Source organism: Natator depressus, chromosome 12 (assembly GCF_965152275.1).
Source record: "Natator depressus isolate rNatDep1 chromosome 12, rNatDep2.hap1, whole genome shotgun sequence".
NCBI classification, from domain to species: domain Eukaryota; kingdom Metazoa; phylum Chordata; order Testudines; family Cheloniidae; genus Natator; species Natator depressus.
Genome location: NC_134245.1, coordinates 37,441,537 through 37,467,705, shown reverse-complemented (window position 1 = coordinate 37,467,705; position 26,169 = coordinate 37,441,537). Strand labels below are relative to the sequence as shown.

The 26,169-nt window shown below is 48.8% G+C and overlaps 2 protein-coding genes across 7 annotated transcripts in view; both read left to right on the top strand.

Moving 5' to 3' along the window:
• FBXO31 (F-box protein 31) overlaps nt 1-8,295 on the top strand; it is a 40,270-nt gene extending 31,975 nt beyond the window's left edge. For all 3 annotated transcript variants that reach the window (XM_074968877.1, XM_074968876.1, XM_074968878.1), the window contains one exon: nt 233-8,295. In XM_074968877.1, coding sequence (XP_074824978.1) covers nt 233-455 — 223 coding nt within the window. In that variant the 3' untranslated portion in view covers nt 456-8,295. The remainder of the gene's footprint in view (nt 1-232) is intronic.
• Nucleotides 8,296-20,579: 12,284 nt separating this feature from the next.
• KIAA0513 (KIAA0513 ortholog) overlaps nt 20,580-26,169 on the top strand; it is a 90,465-nt gene continuing 84,875 nt past the window's right edge. For 3 of the 4 annotated variants that reach the window (XM_074968881.1, XM_074968882.1, XM_074968879.1), the window contains exon 1: nt 20,595-20,651. The gene's annotated coding sequence lies outside the window, so the exon portion shown is untranslated. Of the gene's footprint in view, nt 20,652-26,169 lie in introns of all 4 variants that reach the window. The other variant, XM_074968880.1, reaches the window with a different exon arrangement.

Genomic DNA, 26,169 nt, shown 5'->3' with positions numbered 1-26,169 from the left:
TGCTTGTGAAGATGGAGGCAATGGCCCTTCATGCTGCAGGGCGTGAACTGATTGCTTCAGAGTCAGCAGGTAAAACTCCCCCTTTGTGCAGCATGGCACATCTATCAGGTCCTAGCCGCTGGTGGCTGGTCTAGATGGACCTCACATTTGCTCTGGTACAGAAATTCATCTTAAGCTGCCACAATGATGCAGTTCATGTTGTTGTTTTTCCTGCTTCTCTCCCTCTCTGTAGTTTCTATGGCACGGGGCTCATTGCCGGACATGGCTTCACCAGCCCTGAGCGAACGCCAGGCATCTTCATTCTCTTCGACGATGATCGTTTTGGGTTCATCTGGCTGGAGCTGAAATCCTTCAGCCTCTACAGCAGGATCAAGGTCTCTTTCCAGAATGCCGCAGCGCCGTCCCGAGAGGCCTTCGATGAAATGCTCAAAAACATTCAGTCGATGACGACTTGACAGGCGGCCCCTGGTGGACAGAGGAGGGATTGCGAAGAAGGCTTCTGCTCTCTCCTGCCAAGGACAGAACCCTTGCCTGTGGTACCTCTGAACAAAAGCATGCACTTTTCAATAAGGCCTTTTTGCCAAAATCTACACATCCCTGTTAGAATATAAACAGAATCCCCACACTGCTGCCTGGCAGTACTTTCTATATAGCCTGTGACACAGCTCTGCATAGTGAGAGGGAACCTACACAGGAGGGAAATGAGCATGCTTGCATTTTTAAAAGAATGTATCAGAGCAAAATTCCTTAGAGGCCAATGTTGAGGAACGTGTAAATCGATATAGCGGATGTGTTATATACGTGCTCTCTGCTCTAGCCATTGGCACATCCCTGCAGAAGGCAAACCCTTCAGTGAAGTGTTGTGTTAAATCTTTCCTGCAACCGGCCCAATCTAACAATTTGAAGACTTGATCACCACCCAAAAACCCCACACCCCCACCTGCAAATTATCTGCCAATTTATTGCGTGGCTCAAAAATGACTAATGTGTGTTTCGCCCCCTCCAGGGCCCTTCCTTATAATGCAGCCTTGATGGAAAAACCTGAGGTAGCTCTGCCCTTGGTTTGGGAATCAAAGTGGGATTCAACAGTAAGAGAAGGGATTTCCACTGCAAACAGCTCCACAGGTACCCTTGTGCTTCCTCCCAGAGCTCGCTGCCCGCATGGCCCTCTTGGACTCTAGTCTGATTCTGACTAGAGGCCAAGGGGGAATCATAGCTCCCTTTATAGGGCCCCAGTATGGAACTCCAAACAAAACCAGTTCAGATTGGAGGAGAGTCTTCTGCAGTTTTAACTCATTTTAAGTGGCTCTTTTTAAAGACTTTTAAAGTTCTCGTTTTAAAGAACTAAAAATTCTCTAAATATGGTGAATTTCTGACTGTCACCTCTGCACGCTCGCTGGATGGCAGCCGCTGTGAAATGTGATTTCTGGCTAGGCCAGTGCCTGTGATGTGTTTCCCCCTGGGCAGTGTAAAGGAAGCAGTTAGGAATTCCATGGTGCTGTGGTTCATTCTGTTGCCTCTCAGTGGCTTTACTGACACTTCACTGGGAACGTTTTGTTTATTTTTCAGTGGCCCCTGTAGACTTCTGTCTCTGGCTTCCCCTGTCCCCATACTGCAGGGTTCTTGTATTCTTTGCCCTACCTAACACGGATTTCTCTTCTAGTGATACCCCCTCACTCCTGTGTTGTCCCAAATCACAATCACAATCACTGCTGCTATCTCAGGAAGCTTTTGCTCTTAATTTCCCGTAGCTACTCTTAACATAGCTATCTGAGCTCTGCTGGAAGGCGCAGGTAGGTGGGAAGGAGTCCAGAATTCCAACCACCATCTCCTACCTGGCAGTGTTCTGCTTCAAAAGCAAAGGAGCTGCTTGCCTCAGAGACCCGTTAAAGTGACTGGTAGCTGACTGTAGGTTAGGCAGTAGGTAACTGTGCAGCAGAAGGATTATGGTTCGAGCCCCAACTCTCTCATCCACAGATCGCAAGTTTTCCAGACACTTTTGTTCTCTTCAGTCTTGGGTAGAAAGAGATGCAGGAATCCGCAACTGAATGAAGAAGAAGGAGTAGAGGTGTAACATATCAAGGGAACTGCCTTCCTTTTCCAGTTTCCTCCATCTCTTTGCCTTGAGCCTGGGATCAGGGGCTGGGAGAACCGCAGCTGTGAGGCAGCTGGTGGATAACTGTGCATTTTAACATCTCTCCTGCTATTGATCACTTGTCAGCTATTATAGAAGCGATCTCCCCAACAGCTTCTTTTGGGGCAGATTGTGGGAGCGGGGATATAAGGAAAGGCTTGACTCCAAGTGAAATTTGTGTCCTTTTTTCGTAATCCCTTTTGGAGAGGATTGGGAAAAATCCCTTATGTTAAAGATTGCATCTTTCAACCCCCATCAGAGCGCCTCCATCTGTGGGACGACTCCTTGTCTTGCAAGTTCTCCCCCTTTCCACCTCTGACCCTCCAGACCTCTGTTTGTAAGCAGGAATACATGCGCAATGGGGTGGGATGATTTTTTGTTGCTTTTGTGGGAGAGACTAGGTCATTGGCTGATTTCACTGATAACAGGAAACTTATTCCCTCCTGTTGCAGTTTTGTTGCTGCTTCTCCGACTTCAGCCTTCACATCATTCCCTTCCTGAGCTGCACGTGAACAGTGGTGTCCCTCAGTGGCTCAGAGCAGCAGGTTGTGTCACTCATGGGACTAATCCCTGTCATATCAAGTTGCATGAATCTATGTGGATCAGAGAGAAATTCTGGGCACTTCTCCTTCCCTTCCTACCCAATTGTCCCTAGCATGAACCATACCGAGGCATACATCAGAGTGAGAGGGCCTCTGGAATGTTAGTAGTGTTCGTTTGAATAACCTGTACAAACGAGGCAGGCTCAATGTAGCTTGAGGGGCTGTGCCTCTTTCTACCCCAGCAGGAGAGAGAATAGCTTTCGTCCCACACCATTGCTAAGGCTGTGGAATGCTGGCAGGGTGTTTATTTCTCTGGTCATTGGTGTGTGGGCACAGGCTAAAACCATCTTCTCAACCTTAGTTCTGAATTTCCTTTGTGTCCTTCACACCAGACGCTCAGAGCTGCACCTGTGCAAATGCACAAGCAAAAAGAAGCACTGGCTATTGCAGGTGCAATTGTGCAGGCTAATTAGGTGTCTGCAGGTGTGAGTTGCGTGGTAGGCATTTGAGCAGCCATTTTCAGGTCTAATTTCTAAGGCAAAAATGTGTCCGTAACTGCCCTAATTTACATATGCAAATCAAAAATCTGGCCCTTAACAGACTCTCCTGAATTGTTTCTACAGTAGCACTTAAAAATGAACCTGCATTTAATACAATATGGGCACTTGACCTGAGAGACTCGTGACTCCTTTGGAGTTGTTCCATCAAACATAGACCCTTATATTGACTCGGTAGCCGATCTCAGAGTAGAACCAATCCCTCGTGTTATGTACCCAGTTGGGGGAATGTGTAAAGAGAATGTGTACATCAAGATTTATTAAAATGATGTTATGGGTCGTGATTGCCACTTAGACTGCCCCGTATTTAAGTCTGGCTGCGGAGTTGGGGCGGGGGGAACCCTGCTTTTGTAACCTGTGGCCCCAGGACATCATGCCGTGGAAGATGGGTGGGCTTTTCACAAATATAGTCTTGATGCTTGTGTTCGAGTCCTCTTGTTAGGCTGTCAGCACTTGCCCAGCAGTGTCTCATCTCCAGACTGGCACAGTGCCCCCCTTAGAGCGTGTGTCTACATAATATTTTAATGGCAGCTTTCGAGTTCTTCCATGGATGCCCTTTGAACTCGAGATGTGCTTGGCACGGTAGCCAGCTCCGCACCCAGTGAGAGGGCTGTGCAGAGACCCGCGTGTGCTGCAGCACCTTTGCAGAGACTGCTCTGCCCTTTTAGAAGCTCCTTTCTTTTATAGGGTGCCCGACTAACTTCAGTGTCAGAACGTACCTGGCCGAACTGCTGGCACATCGTGGCTTTTATTCTCTTGCTGGAGAGACAGTGACTGGAATCTGGGCTCATGCCAAAAAAAGCCCTTCAATCTTGTGACATTGAGAGGCGAATTCCCTTTGATCTGGCCCTGTGTGAATGGAAAGTTGGCGGAGGTCTGAAGCCATGGCAATTGGTACTTCACCTCTGGGGAGCAGTGGCCTCCCATGCTACAGTCTGTGTAGGGGCCTTTGGACCAAGGTGTACCTGTATTTTTCGTGGAAAGGTAGAATAAAGAAAAGCTGCCGTGAAGAGTTTGACACAGCAGCTTTCAGAGTCAGGCTGCAGAAGGGCAGAGAGAGAGAGGAGGGGCACTTTGTAGGCGTAAGCTACACAAAAACATCAGCAGGTTCAGTGGGGCAGTCTCATCCGTGAGGTGGTAATTTTAAGCGGTGTCTTGCCAGTCACGGAGGGGTCTGGCCATGGACCTAGCGCCTACTCCCATGACAGCGTAGACAAGTGATAGTGTCGGAGGTCTAGTCTGTCTGCACTGAGTCCTGCAGGCTGTAACATGCCCTGGAGGGCGAGATTTTATATCCTGTCCCCGGCCAGCTTCCTGAATCCTACTGGCAACATAGCCAGTGACTGATCAAGGATTTTTTTTTCCCCTCTGGAGAATGCCACTTACTGCAGATGGGGCCCAGCAAGACCCTCTGCTTGTGTGAAAGCTGAGTGTGGGAAACCGCAACAGAACATGGCTGTTTGTTTCTCTCATGAGAGCTTTATGCAGCAGGGTTCTCCTCCCCCCCCCCCAACTTTCAGCAGAGGCAGGTGACATCTGGGTTGGTAAAACTGACGTGTGACCAGTGGCGTAGTCCCGGGGAAATGGAGTTTACCCCCCTTCTTATTTGGGGAATATGGAGTTTAGTTTAGGTTATTTACCCACTTTCTTTTTTACCGTGTGTGTAACGATGCATCCCGCACCGATGTACAGCAGTTTGTAATGCTGATGCATTTGAGGATAGACCTCAATACAGAGCTACTGTAGCGCTCTTCAGAATGAGAACTGACCCCACAGAGCCATCCCTTTTGTAGTGCTGCACTTCCTGTCCACCCGGAAGGGAATGCCACCGATGAGGCCGGGGTGGCTGAGCGATGGAGGTGTTTGTATCACTGTGAAATCGTAAAGCTGGGGATAGGGTTGATCCCTGACAACGGTTTTTACAACAACTGGAAAACAGCATCACTCCTGGCGGGGGAAGCCTCTGGCTAGGCATCATCTCCCGAGTGTTACGGAGCTTGCGTCATAGCAAAGCAGTGCTGACGCTTGCACTAGGCCAGTCACTTGCAGATGGAGTATGGTCTGTTGTGCCCCTGAAAACTGGGGCGTGAAACCCCTGTTTAAAAGTATTTAAATGATGGCATAACCGCTCTGTACTGTAGATCAGCTTGAAAAACTTACTGGTCTCGCCACCTGAACTGATCACTGGCGGTGGGGGGATAGTCTTACTCCGAGCTCTTCTCCCGTTCAGTAGGCCCCTTGCTTTTAGTCCAGGTCGAGATGATATTTTATCCTGCATTAACAGGACTCTGCACTAGTCTAGTCCCTCCAAGCCAATGGTCTCCCAGTATTTTACCAAAAGCAAAGGGCTGCTGCTGCAAGCCCTCTGTGCTCATGGGGGGACCGATCCAAAGCCCATTGGAGTCGATGGAAAGACTCCCAATGGCATCAGTGGGTTTTGGCTCATGCCCAGAATGCTTGCAGGATTGGGCCCTCTCTGAGTGGCTCCAAATGCCTCCGCCAGCCCTCTGCTTCGCCCATGGGGAGCCTGTAGAAAAGCAGGGTCGGCTGTTGTGGCTGGTAGCACAGGAGAACTTCTCAGGGGTGTCTGAATCTGCGGCGGGGGAAGTAAGCATGTTCCATGTTTGTACAGTGCCTAGCATGGTGGGGTCCTGCTCCGTGACTGGGGCTCCTAGATACTGTGATAATACCAATAATCACCTGTGCTGCAGTGGCATAGTGAAAGCTGGAGTGCGGAAGCGTCTGGTTATGGGAAGGGTTTTCTCTAATTAGCAGTGTTGTGCAGCATAAGTGCATTTCAAGCGTGTGGAATCCTGTCACTTGGTATCGGGAGGTTGATGGGCCTCTCTTGTGGGTTAGTTGAAGAATTGTCATTGGGTGGGGGGTGGTACCATGTTTCCAGGCTCTGTGTTCCTCTGGGGTGAAGGCACTTGTCCTTGGGAGGAGCAGTTGCTTACAAGGGAGGGGTCTGCGTGTCTGAGCTGGCCCAAGATGAGGAGCCGTGTGGTGGAGTTTGCATCTTCTAGGGTGTGACAGAGTTCCCACCTTTTTGGGGGCATCTCCGTTTCCCAGTGTTCGTGCACTGTCCTGTGAGTGGTGCTTGAGGGGAAACACCTGTTAGAGGAGGCTGAGATGGAGACTTAAGGCACCCTGTGTCTCTTCTGTAACAGTGGAAAGCCTTTGGGGAAAGTGCCCTGTACGCAGACAGGAAATAGGCTCCGGCTGGTCAGTCTGTTGGTCTAGAAATGCTCGGTTGGCAATAGCACCGAGGAATACATAAACCAACCCCCTGCAATCTGCACTGCAACCTGACCTAGCAGCTACTGGACAAACCATGGCTCAGCATCCTCTAACAGGTGTTTCCATGGAAGCACACTCAGGATAGTGCATGAACATTAGGAATCAGAGATGCCCATGAAGCAGCTGGAAACTCTGTCCCACCCTTGGAGACTTTCCTGAATGTGGGTTTATTTCTAGCTCAATATCACATCCAGCAAACTTCATAGAACCTGTAACGATGAGTAAGATGTCCATGTGTTGGGCTGGAATTTTTTTTAGCTGTAAACTGCTGTGACCCAACAGGACTCTGCACTGGTACAGAAGGTTTTTGGCAGTCCAGATAGACTTGTAAAGTTCTGTTTACTTAGGAAGAATGCAAATGTGTAGCTTTGGGTATCGACTTTCCCCTGCAGTTGCTGTCTGTTTCGAACAGTGTGGCTGCAGCAATTCTGGCACGAGGTATCAAGGGAAGAGATGCAGCTCCTTAAGAAATGATAGGGGAAAGGAGGTAACTTCTACAGAAGACGTGCTGTGGAGAAGCAAACAGCTGGAGAAAAATGAAACAGGCTCAATTTTTACTTTACTGGATGACTCTTTTAATTTAAGGAGCGTTTTTTTTATTTTTATTTAAAACTAATCACTGAGCATAATGCAAGTGCTGGTTTCATGTGTTGAAATGGGGCTGTTTGATCTCAGATTGCTAGCTTAGAAGATAATATATAATTTTGTGTGTGTGGACGGCTACTCACATGGCCAAACTTCTTTCATTGTGTCCAGCTGCCACAGGATTGCATGTTGGTATTTGTGGTCCCGGGCAGACAAGCAGTGGAACGTACAAGATACTTGAGCTCAGTCTGAAGAATGAGGTAACTTATGTAAATGTGAGTGCAACTGGTTTTTGTGTGTGTGCGCTAAATTAAAATGTGTCATTATGTATGGGGTTTTTTGTTTGGGCTGCACTCTAATTTTCAATCTTGACAGAAAAAGCACTTAAGTTAGTTGTGTTCATTTTGCTTTATCAAAGCAATATGCCCTTTGTTGGTTGATTTTTTTTTCTGCCCCCCCTTCCTTCCCCTAAATAGTTTTTCCCCTATTCCTGTGTGTATCCTTCATTAACAATTTCATGTGGCACAGACTACAGTCTCCAACTGGCCTTTCAGAGTAAGGTTCATATCTGGTGTCCAATACCATTGTTGTCTTAAGTGTTTGTAAAGTGCCATGTGCATCCTATGACACAATATAAGTAACACGCCAGCTATCTGCCTTCTACAAATGGTAGCAGAGAGAGGAAAGGTGAACTTTCTTTCTGAAATGCTGCTTGATCCTCCCTTTCTGGCACTTAAACCTCTTATGCTACAAACGTTAACATGAAAAATCAGAACTGTAGTTTAAACAATGCACCTGTCCCAGTTTGTGCCCTTTTGTGGGGACGGAGGGGGATTTTTTGCCTCTGCTTGTATTTGGTTTGGGGAGGAAAGGGATTGTTCCGCAAAAGACAGCAGTGATTTTGCAGTGCTTGCCCGCTGCATCCCAGGTGTCGGGTAGAAAGCTGTGTGAACAAAGTGTGTGTGTGTGTGTGTGTGTGACTTTTACACCTATCATGATTACCCAAGGAGCCTTTTCCAATTTAAAATAATAAAAACAAAAATTTTGTGAACTTAGTCTTGTCTGTTTTTTCCATAGAAATGTGGCTGTTACACATTCAGCACATTTAAAGGTCTGAAAGTTGTTACCCCAGCATGTCAATTTCCCCTGGGTTCAGATGAGGGATGAAGGAGTTGATGCAAGGAGATCTGTAAAATATGTTTAGTGCCTAAACTTTCAGGAGTGACTATTGATTTTGTGGGTGCCTAGTTTGAGAGACCTTTTTAAAGGCACCTGATTTTCAGAGGATAGGTTATCAGTGCTTTGGATGCGGCCTGATTTTCAAAAGGTGCCTTAAAGCATCCAAAACTCTTGAAAATGTAAGTCTACGGTATGTATTTTGGTTTGGTATTGAAATTTGCTCTTTAGAAAGTGTTTCAAAATGGTAAAACTTATAGGAGTGTAAACATGGACCTCTGTCTTGTTAAGGGCATACTGTGGGGGCTGTAGCACTGCAATATAAAGGGTAAGACTAGCATACTATTTAACTGCTGACATTTTCCCTTAACTGCTCTAAAATCCACATAGCTACTCAAACTTTTATGTTGAAATTTGCTTTGCCTCACTGGGAGTTATGGTGGGATTTCTGGTTCAAATTTGGGCTCATTTGAGTGAAGAGTACCAAGTTACCATCCCCTTACGTTTCACATCATCAACCTTTTTACCATTCTGATGTCTTTTTGCACCTACTGGGGCACAAACAAGGCTTCGGATCCTTGCCACACTGATATCATCCACTCAGGTTTGATCTCAGCTGGTTTCCAGACCCTACCGCTCTTTTGGGGAAGCAACATTTTCAAAGTTATTCAGGACAAAAGTGGAATCTCCAATGGGGCTAAGCTGACGTATGAATCATTTTGCTCGTCTGCAGCGGGACAGGAGCTCCGCCGCAAGCCAGAATGTTGGCAGGTAGCTTGAGGTCAGAGTAAATGGGTGGCTTAAGGTGCCAGGCTGTGGCCCTTGAACCTGAGCGACGCTCATATACAGTTCAAGTCCTGCCTGGGGCAGCTTTCTGAGCGCATGTTGTGCACACAGGTTACACTCTGCAGGGCCTTCTTTGGGGAGTTTTGCCACAAGAGCAAAGCTTCTGGTTTAACGGACGATCCTTCAAAGCACTCTAGCATAGCTAAAAGTGATGCAAGTCTGGGGTCATTTGATCCAGGGGTTCCTCAGCTACAGGGTGCCCAATAAGGAACTGTGTTTAATTTTCAAATGGCTCTAAAATCAATGTGCACAGGGGAAATTGTCTTGAAAACTGGTATGCAACAACAAGGGCAGGACAGAGTTTGTGGCAGAAATGTTGGGTCATTTGGTCAAGGGGTGACTTCAATACAGTCTCCCAACAATGAGTTGCTCATTACATTTTCTGATTCTTAAACTATTTTTGGTGCAGAGCTACGGAAAATCTGATCCTCTGGCCCTCATGAAATTGTCGTGAACTGCCCCTGCAATCACCTACTGATCGACCAGTTTGGAAGTATTTCAAATTATGGCACTCTAAGAAGTTTAGCACCTCTGTTTAGATAGTTCTCCTCTGAAAACTGTTGTTTTCTCATAGTCCTTGGTGACTGACTCACTGATTAGTGTATTCACATGGTATCTTAGAGAAACAAGCACTGCCCTTGAATAGAAGGGCCATGAGTTCAGATTCTCTCCTCTAGAGTTGTGCCTTTCTCTTGGTGTCTGGGGCCACCATGGAAGTCCGTCGGAAATAGTGAATGGTGTACACTCCCAATGCCATCCCCCACATCCTGTCCTGGGCAGTGCTGTTCCGGATATTTAGCCAGGATGAGTCCTGGCCATGACCAATCAGTTCTCCACCCCTGAAATGTTTTCTGAATGGTTGCAAAGTCTAGGCTGCAATGTGGCTCCTGCTCTCCCAGCCCCAGAAAGTATGATAAACCCCCAAGGTGGGGTGGGGAGTGAAGGGGGTGGGACGAAGTTCCATCTATGTGAATTGCTGAAAGGAGGCACTTCTCACAGGGGCTAGTGCAGATATTCCAGATTTCATCAAGCGGTTCTTTGATTTTAACTGGCCTCCTTCTAGAGAGACCCCCTCAGGGGGACCTGAACGTGCCCTGGGCCTGCAGCCTCTCCAATTGAGTAATAGAAGTAAGTGGTGGTATCTCCCAAACACCAGCCACTTGTGACACCAAAATGAGCCATTCCTTGCTGTGCCCCTCCCTTCTCCTTCCTTGCCACGAGGAATGGACTAGTGATCCTCACTAGACATCTGATTTGCTGCTACTTTGAGAGGATGGACCAGCTCACACTGCTCAGAGGTTGGGGATGGTGCTGGGGGAGCTACAGACAGACACGCACAGCCTGCCCCCCTGAGCCAGCTGCCCAAGAATGGAGAATATGGCTTTGGTCCAGGCATGAACTTCCAGAACAGACGGGTTCCTTTGGTCAGACCTGGCAACCCCTCCAGGTCCTTTCCAGGCCTACATTTCTGTGATGTATGTTTTTTTTTCTGTCTGTCAAAGGTATAAAAGCTCTTGGAGATGTGATTTATTACTGGCCATTATCATGAAAGAAAAAGGTTCCCTCGTGTGTACAGTTGTAAATGTGGTAGCTATCAGGAGGGACCAAAGTGTTCAGCTTTTTCTGTGAGAAGGTGATTGCTATCAACACAAAAGCATTCCACATTGGCTTAGTGCCTGCTTTTACTGTTTCTCAACTGTTTCCTCCCAAAGCATTAGACCTCTATGGGCAGCCAGCTGCATTGTTTGGGCTGGTTCTTTCTGTTTGTCTCATCTCTGTCATGCAAATTCTTTGTTGCTTTCTGAAGCCCACAATTCAAGAAGGATGTTGATTGATTGGAGAGGGTTCAAAGACGAGCCACTGGAATTAAAGGATTAGAAAACATGCCTTCTAGTGATAACCTAAAATTGTTGAGCTCATTGAGCCTCACACAGAGAAGAGTAAGGGGTGATTTGATCAGTCTTTAAGTATCAGCATGGGGAACAAGTATTTAATAATGGGGTCTTCAATCTAGCAGAGAAAGGTCTAACACCCTCCAATGGCTGGAAATTGAAGTGAGACAAATTCAGACTGGAAATGAGGTGTAATTTTTTACCAGTGAGGGTAATTAACCATTGCAACGATTTATCAAGGGTTGTGGTGGATTCTCCATCACTGACCATTTTTAAATAAAGATGGGATGAGATTTCTAAAAGGTCTGCTTTGGGAATTGTTTTGGGGACATCTCTGGCCTGTGCTACACAGGGGGTCAGGGTGGATGATCGGAATGGTCCCTTCTGGCATTGGGATCTATGAACTCTGAGACTGAGCCTGGACCTCTTCTTCATGGAGCAGACCCAGAGGCATCAGCTGGAGCAGCTGAGTCAGGCTGGCAGGAGTGGGGCTCTTTGTCTTCTGAATACACCATTTATAAGTCTCAGTGTGAGCTAGCTAGGTTGACCAGATGTCCCAATTTTATAGGGACAGTCCTGATTTTTGGGTCTTTCTCACATAGGCACCTATTATGCCCCCCACCTCCTGTCCCAATTTTTGACACTTGCTATCTGGTTAGCCTAGAGCTACCCAGAATTCTGGCCATGGTGAGTGATGCAGGTACCTAGGGCAGACACAGACAGCGGCAGCATTTCCTCTCCCAGAGATTTTTACCGGAACAAGACTCAAAATGGGGAATTTGTTCCTGCTCTGAGGCATGACATGTCTTCTCCGACCTGTTTTAAGGGCCGTGGGGAGGTTTCGTCCACGCAGTGCAAAAAGCCCCCTAGGTTTTGCAGTGGGTTGGTTCTGGATGTAAGCACAGCAGATCTGGGCTGTGAAAGCACCAGAATCCACAAGAGCAGGTTAGAAAATGGGGGGAACGTTTTAAAAAAAACCTCCATGAAAATGACAGTAAAGCCTGAGGATTTGCTACCCCTTGGGGGATGGCGCTCACTGAGCTGTTCCCCTCCTGGGTTTCAATGACTTCCACGAGGGCTCATGAAGAGCTTTAAAGACAAGGAATCGAGGTCCGTGAACTTCATGTTTTTTCATTGCTCTGCCCCAAGGGTTGTTAGCGTCTTTCCTCTGCGTTAGCAATGGGGGAAGAAAAGCCACTTGTAGCCTGAGGGATGCTTTCAACCCAGAGACACACAAGCCCAAGCAAAGCTCTTGATCCAGCTCCTGAGACAGAGCGTTCCCTGGAAGCAAACTAGACCTAGTGGAAGAGGTGGAGAGGCTGGCAGAGTGGAGGCAGAAGAAGGGGCGTCTGAAAGAGAAACTGCCTCAGTTACGTGTCGTCATCCTCTTTGGCAGAACGCAACTTGCGCTCAACTTCTCCTTGGAGATACAAGTGGAAACAGGTCACAGTTCCCAGGATCAACTGTGCCTCGAAAAGGGTCTCGTTCCTTGAGAAATGTAAAGGCAATTGTGTGTGAACGTGGTTGTGAAAATGAGGCACTGCTAGGGCTGTCTGTAATCCAATACAGTGCAAACAGGTGTGGTACGAGTTCTCCCTACACCGCTCAGCCCCAATTCTCAGACCTTTGCCATTCCAGCCTGGGGCTCCCCACACAGCTCTGCTGACGTCTCATCCCTGACCTACAGCAACCCCTGTTAATCCAGTCACGGGCCCTCCATGCAGCTCTGCTGATGCGCTGCCGTTCGAACCTGCAGGACCGTCCCCCTGCTCCTGCAGACATGTCCCTCCCCTACAGCTTTGTCAGTGCGCCGTAATCCTGACTGACGGCACCCCCTGATAGTGCAGTTCTGGGCTCCCCTGAACAGATGTGCTTTTGCACTTCAAGCCTGACCTGCAGTATTGCATTCCTTGGGAGTCTGTCCCTTTTCTGAGCATGACCAAGAATCCCTCTCTATAACAGAATCAGGCCTTAGGGCTGCGTGTTCTCACTGTTCAGAAAATCCCCATAAATCTGCTTCTATCTGTGTACACCAGAACCCCGTTTATCTGATGTAACTGGGACCCTGGGCCAGATTGGATAATCAAAAATTCAGATAATCTGGAGAATGGGCCATCTAGCGGTCACAGATCATTCCCTTCTGGGATCAGGGGATCAGCCCTGTGTGCTGTTTGTTCAGATAATGGAGGGGTCAGATAAATGGGGTTCTACGAGAGATGCCGGAATGGGGCGTGGGGGAGAGAAGGGGCCATGGCTTCCTAAGCCCTCCTACTTTTTATGGGCCATAAGGGCAAGCACCAAGGGGGAGTGGGTGGAGGGGAGCAAGCGGGGGCAGAGTCGTGGGGGGGAGAGGCGGCACGCGAGCGGGGCAGGGGCGAAGGGGCAGTGTGGGGGTGAGGCCGTGGGGGTGGTGCAGCGCAGGGGACACGGCCACGGTTCAAGTGCCTGTGGGGGCCCCCCCAACGTTTAGGGCGCTTCCACTGCTCTTGGGTTCTACCAGGGGTACTGGAACAATTTTTAGGGTGGGGGTGCTGATGATGGAAACCATGTATTTGTTGTTTATTAGTACTTCAAGCCAGGGGGTGCAGCAGCATCCCTAGTTTCAGCATCACTGGGTTCTACTGTATTTGGTTTTTGTGGGCTTTTTGTTTTGCCTCAGGGACAAAATAATATGAAATATGATCTTCCCAGGGTATTTCCACCATGCAGGGACTAAAGTACAATGAGAAAATCAGATCTCGTGGCATTTCAACCCAATAATTAACTCTCTGAGGCAGGGGTAGTCAATTATTTTTTTGTCAAGGCCCAAATTTATTGGTCAAGGTATACTCGAGGTACAGACTCCAGAGAAAATAATGATTAAAAAAACAATAATGATAAGTAAATAAGATTTTGGGGTCCATTCAAAAGCATCTGGGTGGTCCGGACTTGGCCCTCAGGCTGCCTATTGTCTACCCCCTGGCATTAAAAAGCCAGTTGAAAAACATAAATGTAAATTATAAGATAAAAAGCCCTTGTTCTCTGGCCTGCCAATGGCTCTACTAGGGCGTGAGGACCAACTGCCTTTTTGTTACACTTGTGTAAATCCAAAGTGAATTCATTGATGTTAATGTAGTTAGTTCAAATTTAATCCTGTGTAACGGAGTAAGGAGTTGGCCTTGGAACACTTCCAGAGGCAGCTGTTACAATAATTGCACAGATAAACCAGCAGGGGGTGCTCTGAGATCAGGACAGCCAGCTCCCTTCTGGCAGCAATAACCTTCAGGTTCTTTGTGGGGCAGGGTAGACAGGGATCTTGAGTTGGCTTCTGAGCTCGAGTTGACCCACATGGCAGCTGTGCTGTTCCCCAGGCTCCTCCGGTCTGTCTCAAAGCCCCGATTTCAGAGCCACCTTGCTGAATGTCATTCCAGAATCGACCCTGACAAAGGTCAATATCCTCAACAACTGGCTTTTGCAGACTCCCTGTGCTCCAGCTGCAACAACAGGCGCTCCAAGACCGAGGCCCACAGCATGAATTCAGTGCTTCTGGGAGCATAGCATGCTGGTCTTGTGCAGGAAGCCGTGCCACAGGGACCTAGAGCTTTCCGCCTACGAGAGAGCACACTACTTGGGATGAGGCTTATGAGACAATGCAATCAGGACTCTGCCCGTGCCTGTGTATTGAGCGTGTTGCTTATTATACCATTAGCTAACGTGTTACAAAACACTAGATTGCAATAAGTGTCTGAGCATGCAGCGTGTAAACTAAATATTTCTAGGAGCCTAAGCAGACTCCGACGGAGCAGGGTGCTCAAGCTGCGCCTTCTCCCCAACCAACCTGCCTCCTGACTGATAATGAATCAAGCTACATGGACATCTGCTGCTATCAGTGTTGTATTTTTACCATTTCTAGGTGCTCTGCACGTGTGTGTTCTCCAAGGTTGCCCAGAGGTTTTGGCAGGCTTGGGGCAAAATCTGGAACTGAGCCCCCCCCGTTCCAAAAATATTACTGTGGAGACAAGTTTAAGAATGCTCACAAGCAGCATGAAACCAAGGGTGAAAACCACGAAGGGGAGGCCCTGTGGGTGGGTGTCTTTTGGAGAACAAGCCCACCCCACGCTCATCCTGCAGCAGTGGCTTCTGTCCCATGGGGCTGGGCCCAGCTCCCTGCTCTGATCACACTAAGCCTGTGGTCCAGTGTTCTCCCCTATTTCTCCCAAGCTAGACAGGACAATCTGGTTTAGATTTTCTTTCTAAATTCATCTCCGCCTGATCTTTCTCTTCTTCTGGCCTTCCCCTCTTTCCTCCTCCTCCTCCTCTCCATATAACTTTTCTTTGTGGGTTGCCTGGCCTCTCCTTCCCCCATCCCCAACCTCTCATCTTTTCTGCATCACTTTCCTGCACCACCGCCCATAGTCCAGGGAGTGGAGACAGTCTTGACCGCTCATGGTTGGGCAAGTTTGCACCTCTCCCCACTGCAAACACACCCTTTCCTAGTGACTCAGTGTGACCTTTCAATCTGATCCTTTCCCCTTAATACCCTAGTTATGCACGAAGCTTTCTCTTGCATCAGCCTGTTTACTTGCCTCAGGTGATTTACCCAACTCCAGTTCATAAGGTATTAGGGCTACGTTGCAATGTCTTCATCTTATCTGTCTCTCTTAGGCTCACTTAATCCATGATGTAGGAGCAAAATCTCTGTTCTTTAGAGCTGGGCTGCTCAATTCCATTCCTGCTGGTGCTAATTTAAAACAAATTAGGGTGGGACTGAGGTCAAGTGAAGCTCTAGAGTGCGCTGGGTGGTTGAGAGGCTTGATTTAAGAGCTCAGGAAACCACTTGAATGAATGAGACTGAGATTTAATTTCGTGTGATTATGGAGGGAGAGATCTTTGTCATTTCTATATATTTCTGAGGGTCCCCTTTGTTTCCTTTAGTCGCTTTTGTTCTTGTCTCCTAAGGGCTCAAGCCTAGATAACACATTTGTTCCCCACATGCATCTTATCTTGGATGATATTTTTTTTAGTCGTGGGCAAAAGTGCCAAGTTGGCCCTGTTTCCTATCACACATCACATGGCAGCTGAACGTAAACATTAAATCCATATTGCTGTTTTTTTCTCCCACACTGGAAAATTCTGCAATGTGTATGTGCCACGTAGATGGAAAAGATTTGTGCAATGTATTATTTGTTAGGAGCTGGTCCTGCACAGAATAAATTAAAGAGAGCACCTGTAAAAGACAGACACAGATAAGACGCAGAGAGACTCGGGGAAGGTCGTTGACTTACAATTTAGAAAGGCAGTGCAGTCAATGGACAGCTGACTCGGGGTGCTGGAGATGTGGATCCTATTCTTGTTCTCTCGATAACCTGCTGTAACACCATGAGCAAGAAAGGTGCTTCACCTTTGTGCCTCGGTTTCCCCTCACCCTTTGTCTCCTCTAGTTAGATTATAAGCTCCTCTGGGCGGGGAGTGTTTCTTACTACCATAAGAACCCCTATTTTATGAACTAATTGCAGAGTGAGGAGTTCATACAGTTGAATATCTCGGAATGACAGTAGTTGCGGTGCATATGTTGCATTGCATCACTTTCTTCTTGTCCTTCCTTCAGCCCACTGCAAAGTGATTTCCAATGCAGTGAACGCATTGGAATGTAAAGAGGTGTCGACTTCTTCTTCATGCACATCACTTTTGTTAGGTGATCTCTCCTCTGGAAAAATGGTTCACTTACCTGTTTGCACATAAAATTGAAGTTCTACTGTGTATATTTGTAGAATCCATTGGTGTCAACTGGCAAAGACCTTGCTGTTCTTTAAAACAATGCCTGTCTCAGACCTGACAAACTCCTGACACCTAATACACAGCTTTTGTGGTAGTCATCCATAAAGGGTAGCATGTGAGGTCACTACTGAAAGCTTGTAACTTAGCAATACTCATAATCATTGTGAGATGTGTGTATGGGTAATATTTAAGGAATAATGTAACTACAGTGAAAATTATGCCCTTATGGTTTGGAGTCATCAGGGAATTGTATGTCTCGGCGCCAGCCCCTCCCTGATTAGCCAATAATATAATGTTTTGCTCAGTTGTCCACCTTTGCACCCACCCAGAACAGTCAGTGGAAAACCAGCGAAGAAAAACTATAGATGTTGAAACCACTTGGAAGTGAAACGGAGAGACAGGACAGCGAGGGGAGCGCCTGATCCATGAATAAAGACATGAGACTGATTCAGTATATCACAGCATGGAGAAAGACACTCTGCATTCATTCATTGAGGAGGTACCTGATGGGTGGGGTGCTTCATGAACAACTGGTGTCCTGGCTCCTTGGGGTTACCAGGTGCTGCAAAAGATTGAATTTTGGGGGTGAGAATCCACTTTATTAGCTCAGAAAGGTAACTATTATTAAGTGTAGGCCCTAATTTGCATTGAATTACTTTGTTTGGAATGTAACGATTTGTTTCCGTCACTCACGCTTGTTCTGATTTGAATCTCTGCTCTTTCTTAAATAAATTTTGTTTTGTTTTACTATCATTGAACTTGGGCGCTGTGCGCGATACAGGAGTGGTGGGCTAAGGTAAAACTGGTAAACTGCGGGGGACTGCTTCTTTGGGAACAAGAGGACGTGGGATTTCTGTGGGTATCCAGTGATCAGGAGTTGGACACCACAGCGGGATTCTTTTTGAAGGGACTTGAGAGCTGGGGCGCATCTATTGTCAAGCTGCAAGGCAGGGATGGCATAGCCCAGAGGAGAGTGTTTGAAGAGGTGGATGGGCTGGTTGAATTAGGGAGCTAACAACCAGCTGGTACAGGCCCGCCTCCCTCATGTTGAAGGCAGGTGGTAACACGGTGACTCACACTTCTGGGTATTCCAAGAAGTGTCATACCTGGGTTAGTGTTTGGGTTAGTACACAGGCCAGTTACTGAGGTGGATATATTTTTTTTAATGCCATGGGTGGGGTGGTAGACGTCAATTCTTGGGCAATTCCATTTTACAGCTTTCCATTTTACGGCCAGAAAATGAGTGTCAGACTCTGATCAGCAGGATGGAATTACAGGATTATAGACACGGGCTTAATCTAATCTTTCCTGCATGCGCAATATATTTATTATGGCACTCCTAAAATACAGAGAACGCTATGTGGTAGAGACCTTAAGCAAGACGAATGTGCCTAGGGCTGTACGCTGAATTGCTTCATCGCCATTTCTGTTGGCTTATAAACATCAAAACCCATACTGGTAAATCAAAACTGGAGCTGTGGGATCTGCCTTTAGCTCTCTCTACAAACTGCCAATGTAGAGGATTCAGAAAATGGGGCGGGTTGAGCACTGCTGTACATATCTTCTGCAGACTTGGTCTTAAGGTTTACCAATTTGAAGGAGAAATGATATAATCAAATGTATCCAGCTGCATAGAGAGAGCAAGCTGACTAAACCAGAATAGCTTTCACAGGAGTAAAACTGCACGAACGTGTCACGCTATGTTCAATACTTTAAATGGACATTGGAAGGTAATTTAGCTCTAAAATGTAGCTGATATAAGAGCTCTTACAAAATCTAATTACCAAAAATGTTTCCATGAAATGTTTTTTGGTGGTTTAGATTTCCCCCAGGGTGCTTGCAACCCAAACATTACACTGAGCTATTAGACCATCAGATCCAGAAGGTGAAACTGACATCAATTTTTAGTGTCCAAGATGAATGCAGTAGGAAGAGTAGTGCCCTACCCCCAGTATCAATGGTGGGACAGTAAATTAGATATTTATTTATATAGTGCCCCATCGGCATGCATCCTGCTTTTCTTTTTTTTAAAGACAAGTTTGCAATCTACACAAAAAAATGGTGGTTTCAATAAAAATCTAATCATCTCAGGTATTATTAATGATGGGTAAGGAACTTTAGTTCTCTGCTTTTTAATCAGCCAGCCATCCCTTAATTAAAATAGTGCACATTTAGAAAAAAGTTTACTACACAGGGAAGAAGAAATTCTAGGGACCACATCTGCGATCCACTAATGAACAAGTTGTCAGGCTGAACTCTCAGAACACTGCTCTCTCTAAGCACAAGGACCAACTAGAAAAGCCTGGGTTTGTTTGGAAAAGCAGGAAGCACTTTTCTGAGCAGAATCAGCTAAAGGAGTTCTTAATAAATTAAATAAAGCTCAGAACAACCTGTTCCTAGTTCTCCAGTGCCAATGGCCTTTGCTTATCTCACTTTAAAAGCTACAGCAAGGTATACTGAATTACAGAAAAGAGGAGGGAGTGCTGGCATGTTGATCTTACTTCACCTGAATCTAGATTTTCAATAAACCAGTGAAGCTAAACTCTATAACTGAGCAGGGTAAGGCCTGTAACATTGCAGCACAGGCCCCAGCCAGTGAGACAGGGGAAGGGGGTGTGGATAAAGCTACAGCAAGGAGCTGAGCGGGGAGACCAGTATTTGTAATCAGTGTGGGTCTGATGTGGGGGCAGAGAGGGGAGGGAAGCAGGGAAGTCCTGTAGTGCTGCAGGGCAGTAGGGAAGCCCCTGGGGTACTGCAGGGCAGGGCTGAAATGGGGATGGGGGAGCTCTTGGGGTGCTGCAGAGCTGGAATGGGGGGGAGTCCCTGGTGTACTGAGATGGGGATGGAGGGAGCCTTGGAGTGAGGCAGGGCTGAGATGGGGTCAGGGGAGCCTGTGGGGCTGAGATGGGGGTGGGGGGAGCCTTGGGGCGAGGCAGGGCTGAGATGGGGTGTGGGGAGCCCGTGGGGCGCTGTGGGATGGGGGTGGGAGGAGCTGTGGGGAGAGGCAGGGCTGAGATGGGGTGGGGGGAGCCCGTGGGGTGCTGTGGGGTGGGGGTGGGGGGAGCCGTGGGGAGAGGCAGGGCTGAGATGGGGGTGGGGGGAGCCCGTGGGGCGCTGTGGGATGGGGGTGGGGGGAGCCGTGGGGCGAGGCAGGGCTGAGATGGGGTCGGCGGAGCCCGTGGGGCGCTGTGGGGAGCCGTGGGGAGAGGCAGGGCTGAGATGGGGTGGGGGGAGCTCGTGGGGTGCTGTGGGATGGGGGTGGAGGGAGCCGTGGGGTGAGGCAGGGCTGAGATGGGGGTGGGGGGAGCCCATGGGGCGCTGTGGGGTGGGGGTGGGGGGTGCCGTGGGGAGAGGCAGGGCTGAGATAGGGGTGGGGGGAGCCGTGGGGAGAGGCAGGGCTGAGATGGGGTGGGGGGAGCCCGTGGGGCGCTGTGGGATGGGGGTGGAGGGAGCCGTGGGGCGAGGCAGGGCTGAGATGGGGGTGGGGGGAGCCCATGGGGCGCTGTGGGGTGGGGGTGGGGGGTGCCGTGGGGAGAGGCAGGGCTGAGATGGGGTGGGGGGAGCCGTGGGGAGAGGCAGGGCTGAGATGGGGTGGGGGAGCCTGTGGGGCAGCGCTGGGTTCGGGGTGGTGCACCCTGCGCAGGGGGACGGCAGGGGGCGCCGGCCGAGCTCGGCTGGGGGCAGGCGAGGGAAGCCGAAGCCCCGCCCCCCATGGGGAAGCCCCGCCCCCCAGTTGAGCGCGCCCCCCGCCCCGCCCATCTCACGTGGCGGTAGGTTCGCTGCCCGCGGCCCCAGGCTCGGAGTCTGCGCGGTGCTGGCGCTGCGAGCGGGCGCGGAGACCGGGCCCAGGCGCTGCGCTGTAGTGAGTGGGGGGCGTAGGGACCTCGGGGGCGCTGTGCACGGGGGGGAGCCCGGGGCGCTGTGTATGGCTGGAGGTGCGGGGGGCGCTGTGCACGGGGGGGAGTCCGGGGTGCTGGGAGCTGTGCACGGGGGGAGGTACGGGGGGGCGGGGGGCGCTGTGCACGGGGGGGAGTCAGGGGCGTTGTGCACAGTGGGGGGCGGGGGGCGCTGTGCACGGGGGGGAGTCCGGGGCGCTGGGAGCTGTGCACGGGGGGAGGTACGGGGGGGCGGGGGGCGCTGTGCACGGAGGGGAGCCCGGGGCGCTGTGTATGGCTGGAGGTGCGGGGGGCGCTGTGCACGGGGGGGAGTCCGGGGTGCTGGGAGCTGTGCACGGGGGGAGGTACGGGGGGGTGGGGGGCGCTGTGCACGGGGGGGAGTCCGGGGCGCTGGGAGCTGTGCACGGGGGGAGCCCGGGGCGCTGTGCACAGTGGGGGGTGGGGGGCGTTGTGCACGGGGGGGAGGTGCGGGGGAGCCCGGGGGGCGGGGGGCGCTGTGCACAGTGGGGAGCCCGGGCCGCTGTGCACGGGGGGAGGTGCGGGGGAGCCCGGGCCGCTGTGCACGGGGGGAGGTGCGGGGGAGCCCGGGCCGCTGTGCACAGCGGGGGGCGCTGTGCACGGGCGGAGGTGCGGGGGGCTCTGTGCACAGTGGGGAGCCCGGGGCGCTGTGCGCGGGGGGCGCTGTGCACAGTGGGGAGCCCGGGGCGCTGTGCACGGGGGGAGGTGCGGGGGAGCCCGGAGCGCTGTGCACGTGGGGAGCCCGGGGCGCTGTGCACGGGGGGAGGTGCGGGGGAGCCCGGGGCGCTGTGCACAGTGGGGGGCCCGGGGTGCTGTGCACGGGGGGGGCGGCAGCGGGCTGTGGGGAGGATTTTCAGGGGTCCCCCCCGGGCAGGCGCTTTGGACACCGGTGTCGGGGCGTGTGCCGGGCCCCGGCAGTGGGAGCCCTTTGCACGGTGCCGGTGGCTCTCCGGTGACCGCATCATGCGAGAGGGAGGTGATGGGCAGGGGACCCCGGGGGTCTGGGCGGGGTGGTTGGGCGCTTGTGCCCCCTCATCCCCGCGGGGCAGACGGGAGCTGTAGGAGGCGTGTCCCGGGGGGAGGTGGGGGTGTGGCCCCCTTGTCCCTGCTCTGGAAGGGCTTGCAGGGAGGTGGGGAGGCAGGATGGGTTCGGGCAGGGCCCGCTTGCAGTTGGAACCAGAGGCGTGTATAGCCTCCAGTCCCTTGCGGCCGGGGAGAGCCGGGCACTGGGTGTGGGTGACATGCCCTGTAGTTGTCTAGGCAAACCTTAGGAAAGCAGGAGCTGGACCTTGTGGGTCTCTGCGTTTCTTCACACTTCTCCACCCGGTTAGCTGCGCTGGAGGTGACCGTCCCCTGGAACGGAGGTGGGGGTCTAACATGGCATGGAATATTACAGAGCCCAATGGAAACGGGTGCTGCTCGTAGCTAGACACTTCCATTACAGAGAGAGGTTTCTTCCTGGGTAGCAAGCCACAGAAAGTGGGTTTCCCCAGTGACTACCAGCACTACAGCAATTGAATGGTGGGTACAAGTGCTGAATCCAAACAAGGTTTGAATGCAAAGTTGGTGTACCCTTAGGGGATGTTTGCGTGGCAGCTAGGGGTGACTCTCCCAGCCCAGATGGACAGACTTGCACCAGTAGGGCTTGAGCCAGTGCGCTAAAAATAGTGTGGGCCTCGTGGTTCCAGTGGAGACTCTGGCTAGCTCACTTGAGCTCCGATCCCGGCAGTTGGTTGGGCTTGAGAGCCCACCCTGCCACATCCACATTGCTCATTTTAGCATGTTCGCTTGCGCCTCAGTCGGGTTCTGTCTTCCCACCCTGAGAGCCGCAATCTCAGTTGCAATGTAGACACACCTTTAGCTGTGTGCTCTCTTCTAGAGGGGACCTGCATGTGGTTTCCTCATATGAATCAGTGCTTGATTTGATACAGTAAAGTCCACTTTGCCACTGGATCTTCATGTAATAGACCCAGACTGGAGGCAGATTCATATTTAAGAGTGTCATAACAATAAAGGGAAGGGTAACCACCTTTCTGTATACAGTGCTATAAAAATCCCTCCTGGCCAGAGGCAAAACCCTTTCACTTGTAAAGGGTTAAGAAGCTAAGATGACCTTGCTGGCACCTGACCAAAATGACCAATGAGGAGACAAGATACTTTCAAATTGGGAGTGGGGCGGGGGGGAACAAAGGGTTCCTCTGGCTGCTTGATGTTTTTGCCGGGAACAGATCAGGAATGCAGTCTCAGAACTTCTGTTAGTTAGTAAGTAATCTAGCCAGAAATGCGTTAGATTTCCTTTTGTCTAATGGCTGGTAAAATAAGCTGTGCTGAATGGAATGTATATTCCTGTTTTTGTGTCTTTTTGTAACTTAAGGTTTTGCCTAGAGGGATTCTCTGTGTTTGAAGCTGACTACCCTGTAAGGTATTTACCATCCTGATTTTACAGAGGTGACTCTTTTACCTTTTCTTTAATTAAAATTCTTGTTTTAAGAACCTGATTGATTTTTCATTGTTCTTAAGATCCAAGGGTTTGGGTCTGTGTTCACCTGTACAAATTGGTGAGGATTTTTATCAAGCCTTCCCCAGGAAAGGGGGTTTTGGGCTTGGGGGGATATTTTGCGGGAAGATGTCTCCAAGTGGTCTCTTTCCCTGTTCTTTGTTTAATGCGCTTGGTGGTGGCAGCATAGGGTTCAAGGACAAGGCAAAGTTTATACCTTGAGGAAGTTTTTAAGCTAAGCTTGTAAGAATAAGCTTAGGGGGTCTTTCATGCAGGTCCCCACATCTGTACCCTAGAGTTCAGAATGTGGAAGGAACCTTGACAAAGAGTTTCCAGGTTTAGCACAGTGAAATTCAATTTATTTTTAGCTAAGAAGCTTTCTAAAAAAATAAATTAGTCATAACTAGCCTTTTGGCACCGCACAACTGTGGCTTTCTTTTCACAAAGACCTTTCATTCCTAATTACTCTTAATTCCTACATAGTGCCTCTGACTGTCCAGATGATCGGATCTTCTCTCTGTTAGTTCCATGCTCTGACAACTTTCTGTAGGTGGCGGTAAAGGGAGGATCCCAGATGCTACAACTTGTAGTTCTTAGATATTTAGTAGGGCTGTCACGTGATTAAAAAAATCAGTTGCGTGATTAAACAATAATAGAATACTATTTAAATATTTTTTGATGTTTTCTACATTTTCAAATATATTGATTTCAGTTACAACACAGAATACAAAGTTTACAGTGCTCACTTTATATTTGTTTTTGATTACAAATATTTGCACTGTAAAAAACAAAAGAAATAGTATATTTCAATTCAGCTCATACAAGTACTGTAGTGCAATCTCTTTTTAATGAAAGTTGAACTTACAAATGTAGAATTATGTACAAAAAATAACTGCATTCAAAAATAAAACAGTGTAAAACTTTAGAACCTAGAAGTCCACTCAGTCCTACTTCAGTCAGTCACTCAGACAGACAAACTTTGTTCCAATTTGCAGGAGATGATGCTGCCAGCTTCGTGTTTACAATATCACCTGAAAGTGAGAACAGGTGTTCTTATGGAACTGTTGTAGCCGGTGTTGCAAGGTATTTATGTACCAGATATGCTAAAGCTTCATATGTCCCTTCATGCTTCAGTCACCATTCCAGGATACATGCGTCCATGCTGATGACGGGTTCCGCTCGATAACAGTCCAACACGGAGTGGACTGATGCATGTTCATGTTCATCATCTGAGTCAGACGCCACCAACAGAAGGTTGATTTTCTTTTTTGGTGGTTCGGGTTCTGTCGTTTCCGCATTGGAGTGTTGCTCTTTTTAGAGTTCTGAAAGCACGCTCCACACCTCGTCCCTCTCAGATTTTGGAAGGCACTTCAGATTCTTAAACCTTGGGTCGAGTGCTGTATCTATCCTTAGAAATTTCACATTTGTATCTTCTTTGCATTTTGTCAAATCTGCTGTGAAAGTGTTCTTAAAATGAACATGTGCTGAGTCATCATCTGAGACTGCTGTAACATGAAATTTATGGCAGAATGCGGGTAAAACAGAACAGGAGACACACAGTTCTCCCCCAAGGAGTTCAGTCACAAATTTAGTGCATAATTTTTTTTAACAAGCATCATCAGTATGGAACCATGTCCTCTGGAATGGTGGCCGAAACATGAAGGGGCATATGAATGTTTAGCATATCTGGTATGTAAATACCTTACAACGCCAGCTACAACAGTGCCATGTGAACACCTTTTCTCACTTTCAGGTGACATTGTAAATAAGCAGGCAGCATTATCTCCCATCAATGTAAACAAACTTGTTTGTCGTAGCAATTGGCTGAACGAGAAGTAGGACTGAGTGGACTTGTAGGCTCTAAGGTTTTCCGTTTTGTTTTTGAGTGCAGTTACGTAGCAAAAAAATCTACATTTGTAATTTACACTTTCATGATAAAGAGATTGCACAACAGTACTTGTATGAGGTGAATTGAAAAATAGTATTTTTATCACAGTGCAAATATTTGTAGTTAAAAAATATAAAGTGAGCACTGTACACTTTGTATTCTGTGTTGTAATAGAAATCAATATATTTTAAAATTTAATAAATTTCAGTTGGTATTCTGTTTAACAGTGCGATTAATTGCAATTCATTTTTTTAATTGCAGTTAATTTTTTTTTTAGTTAATTGTGTGAGTTAACTGCGATTAATCTACTGCCGTTAGATTAATATTTAGCAGTAATCTGGGGCTGAGTGCTTTTTTTATGACACTTTAATACTGGAAAAAGCCCTAATGTAGGTGCAAATATACTGGCAAAACTGCAGTGTTATAGGTATGGTGTGTTTCACTTGGAGGGCGGGGGTTTGGGGAATCTGGAATAAGTGATACCAGCAAAAATGCAAAAACACCCACACTAGGTAATGCTTTGCTGATACACTATGTCAGATTCCTATGCTGGCAAAGCACTCCTAGTGTAGACATAGCTTTAATTTTCTTGGTAATTGGTATAAGCTATACCAGGAAGAGCACTTTTTTGTGGTGGTTTTTTTTTGTGTGCCTCCTCCCCAGGTCTAAGCTACATCTACACTCGGAGGGGCTTTCTGGTTGGCTAGAGTGGCAAAACTTAAGTGTAGACTAGGCCTGAATTTTGCGGAAATGACTTTAGGAGAAGCTGTCATGTTAAAGTCTTGTAACTTGCATTTTTTTTAAAATAGTGTAATACGTGCCAGCGATGCTGCGGTTCAACTGATAGGTCGTCCTGCAGCTGCTGTGAGTGTGGACTGGAAACGGGGAGGGAGCATTGGTTGGAAAGTTTGCCTGCTCTTCAGGGTTGAATTTTGTGGAAGTGTTCTGGAGGGGCGGGAAGAGGAGTACAGTTTGTGCTGGGTGGGAAAGAGAGAGAAGGGGTGGATTTAGGCTCCAGAGCTGTTAGGGACTGATGCATGTTGGTGGTTCTTTTATTTTACGGTTCCCCCAGAAGTACCGA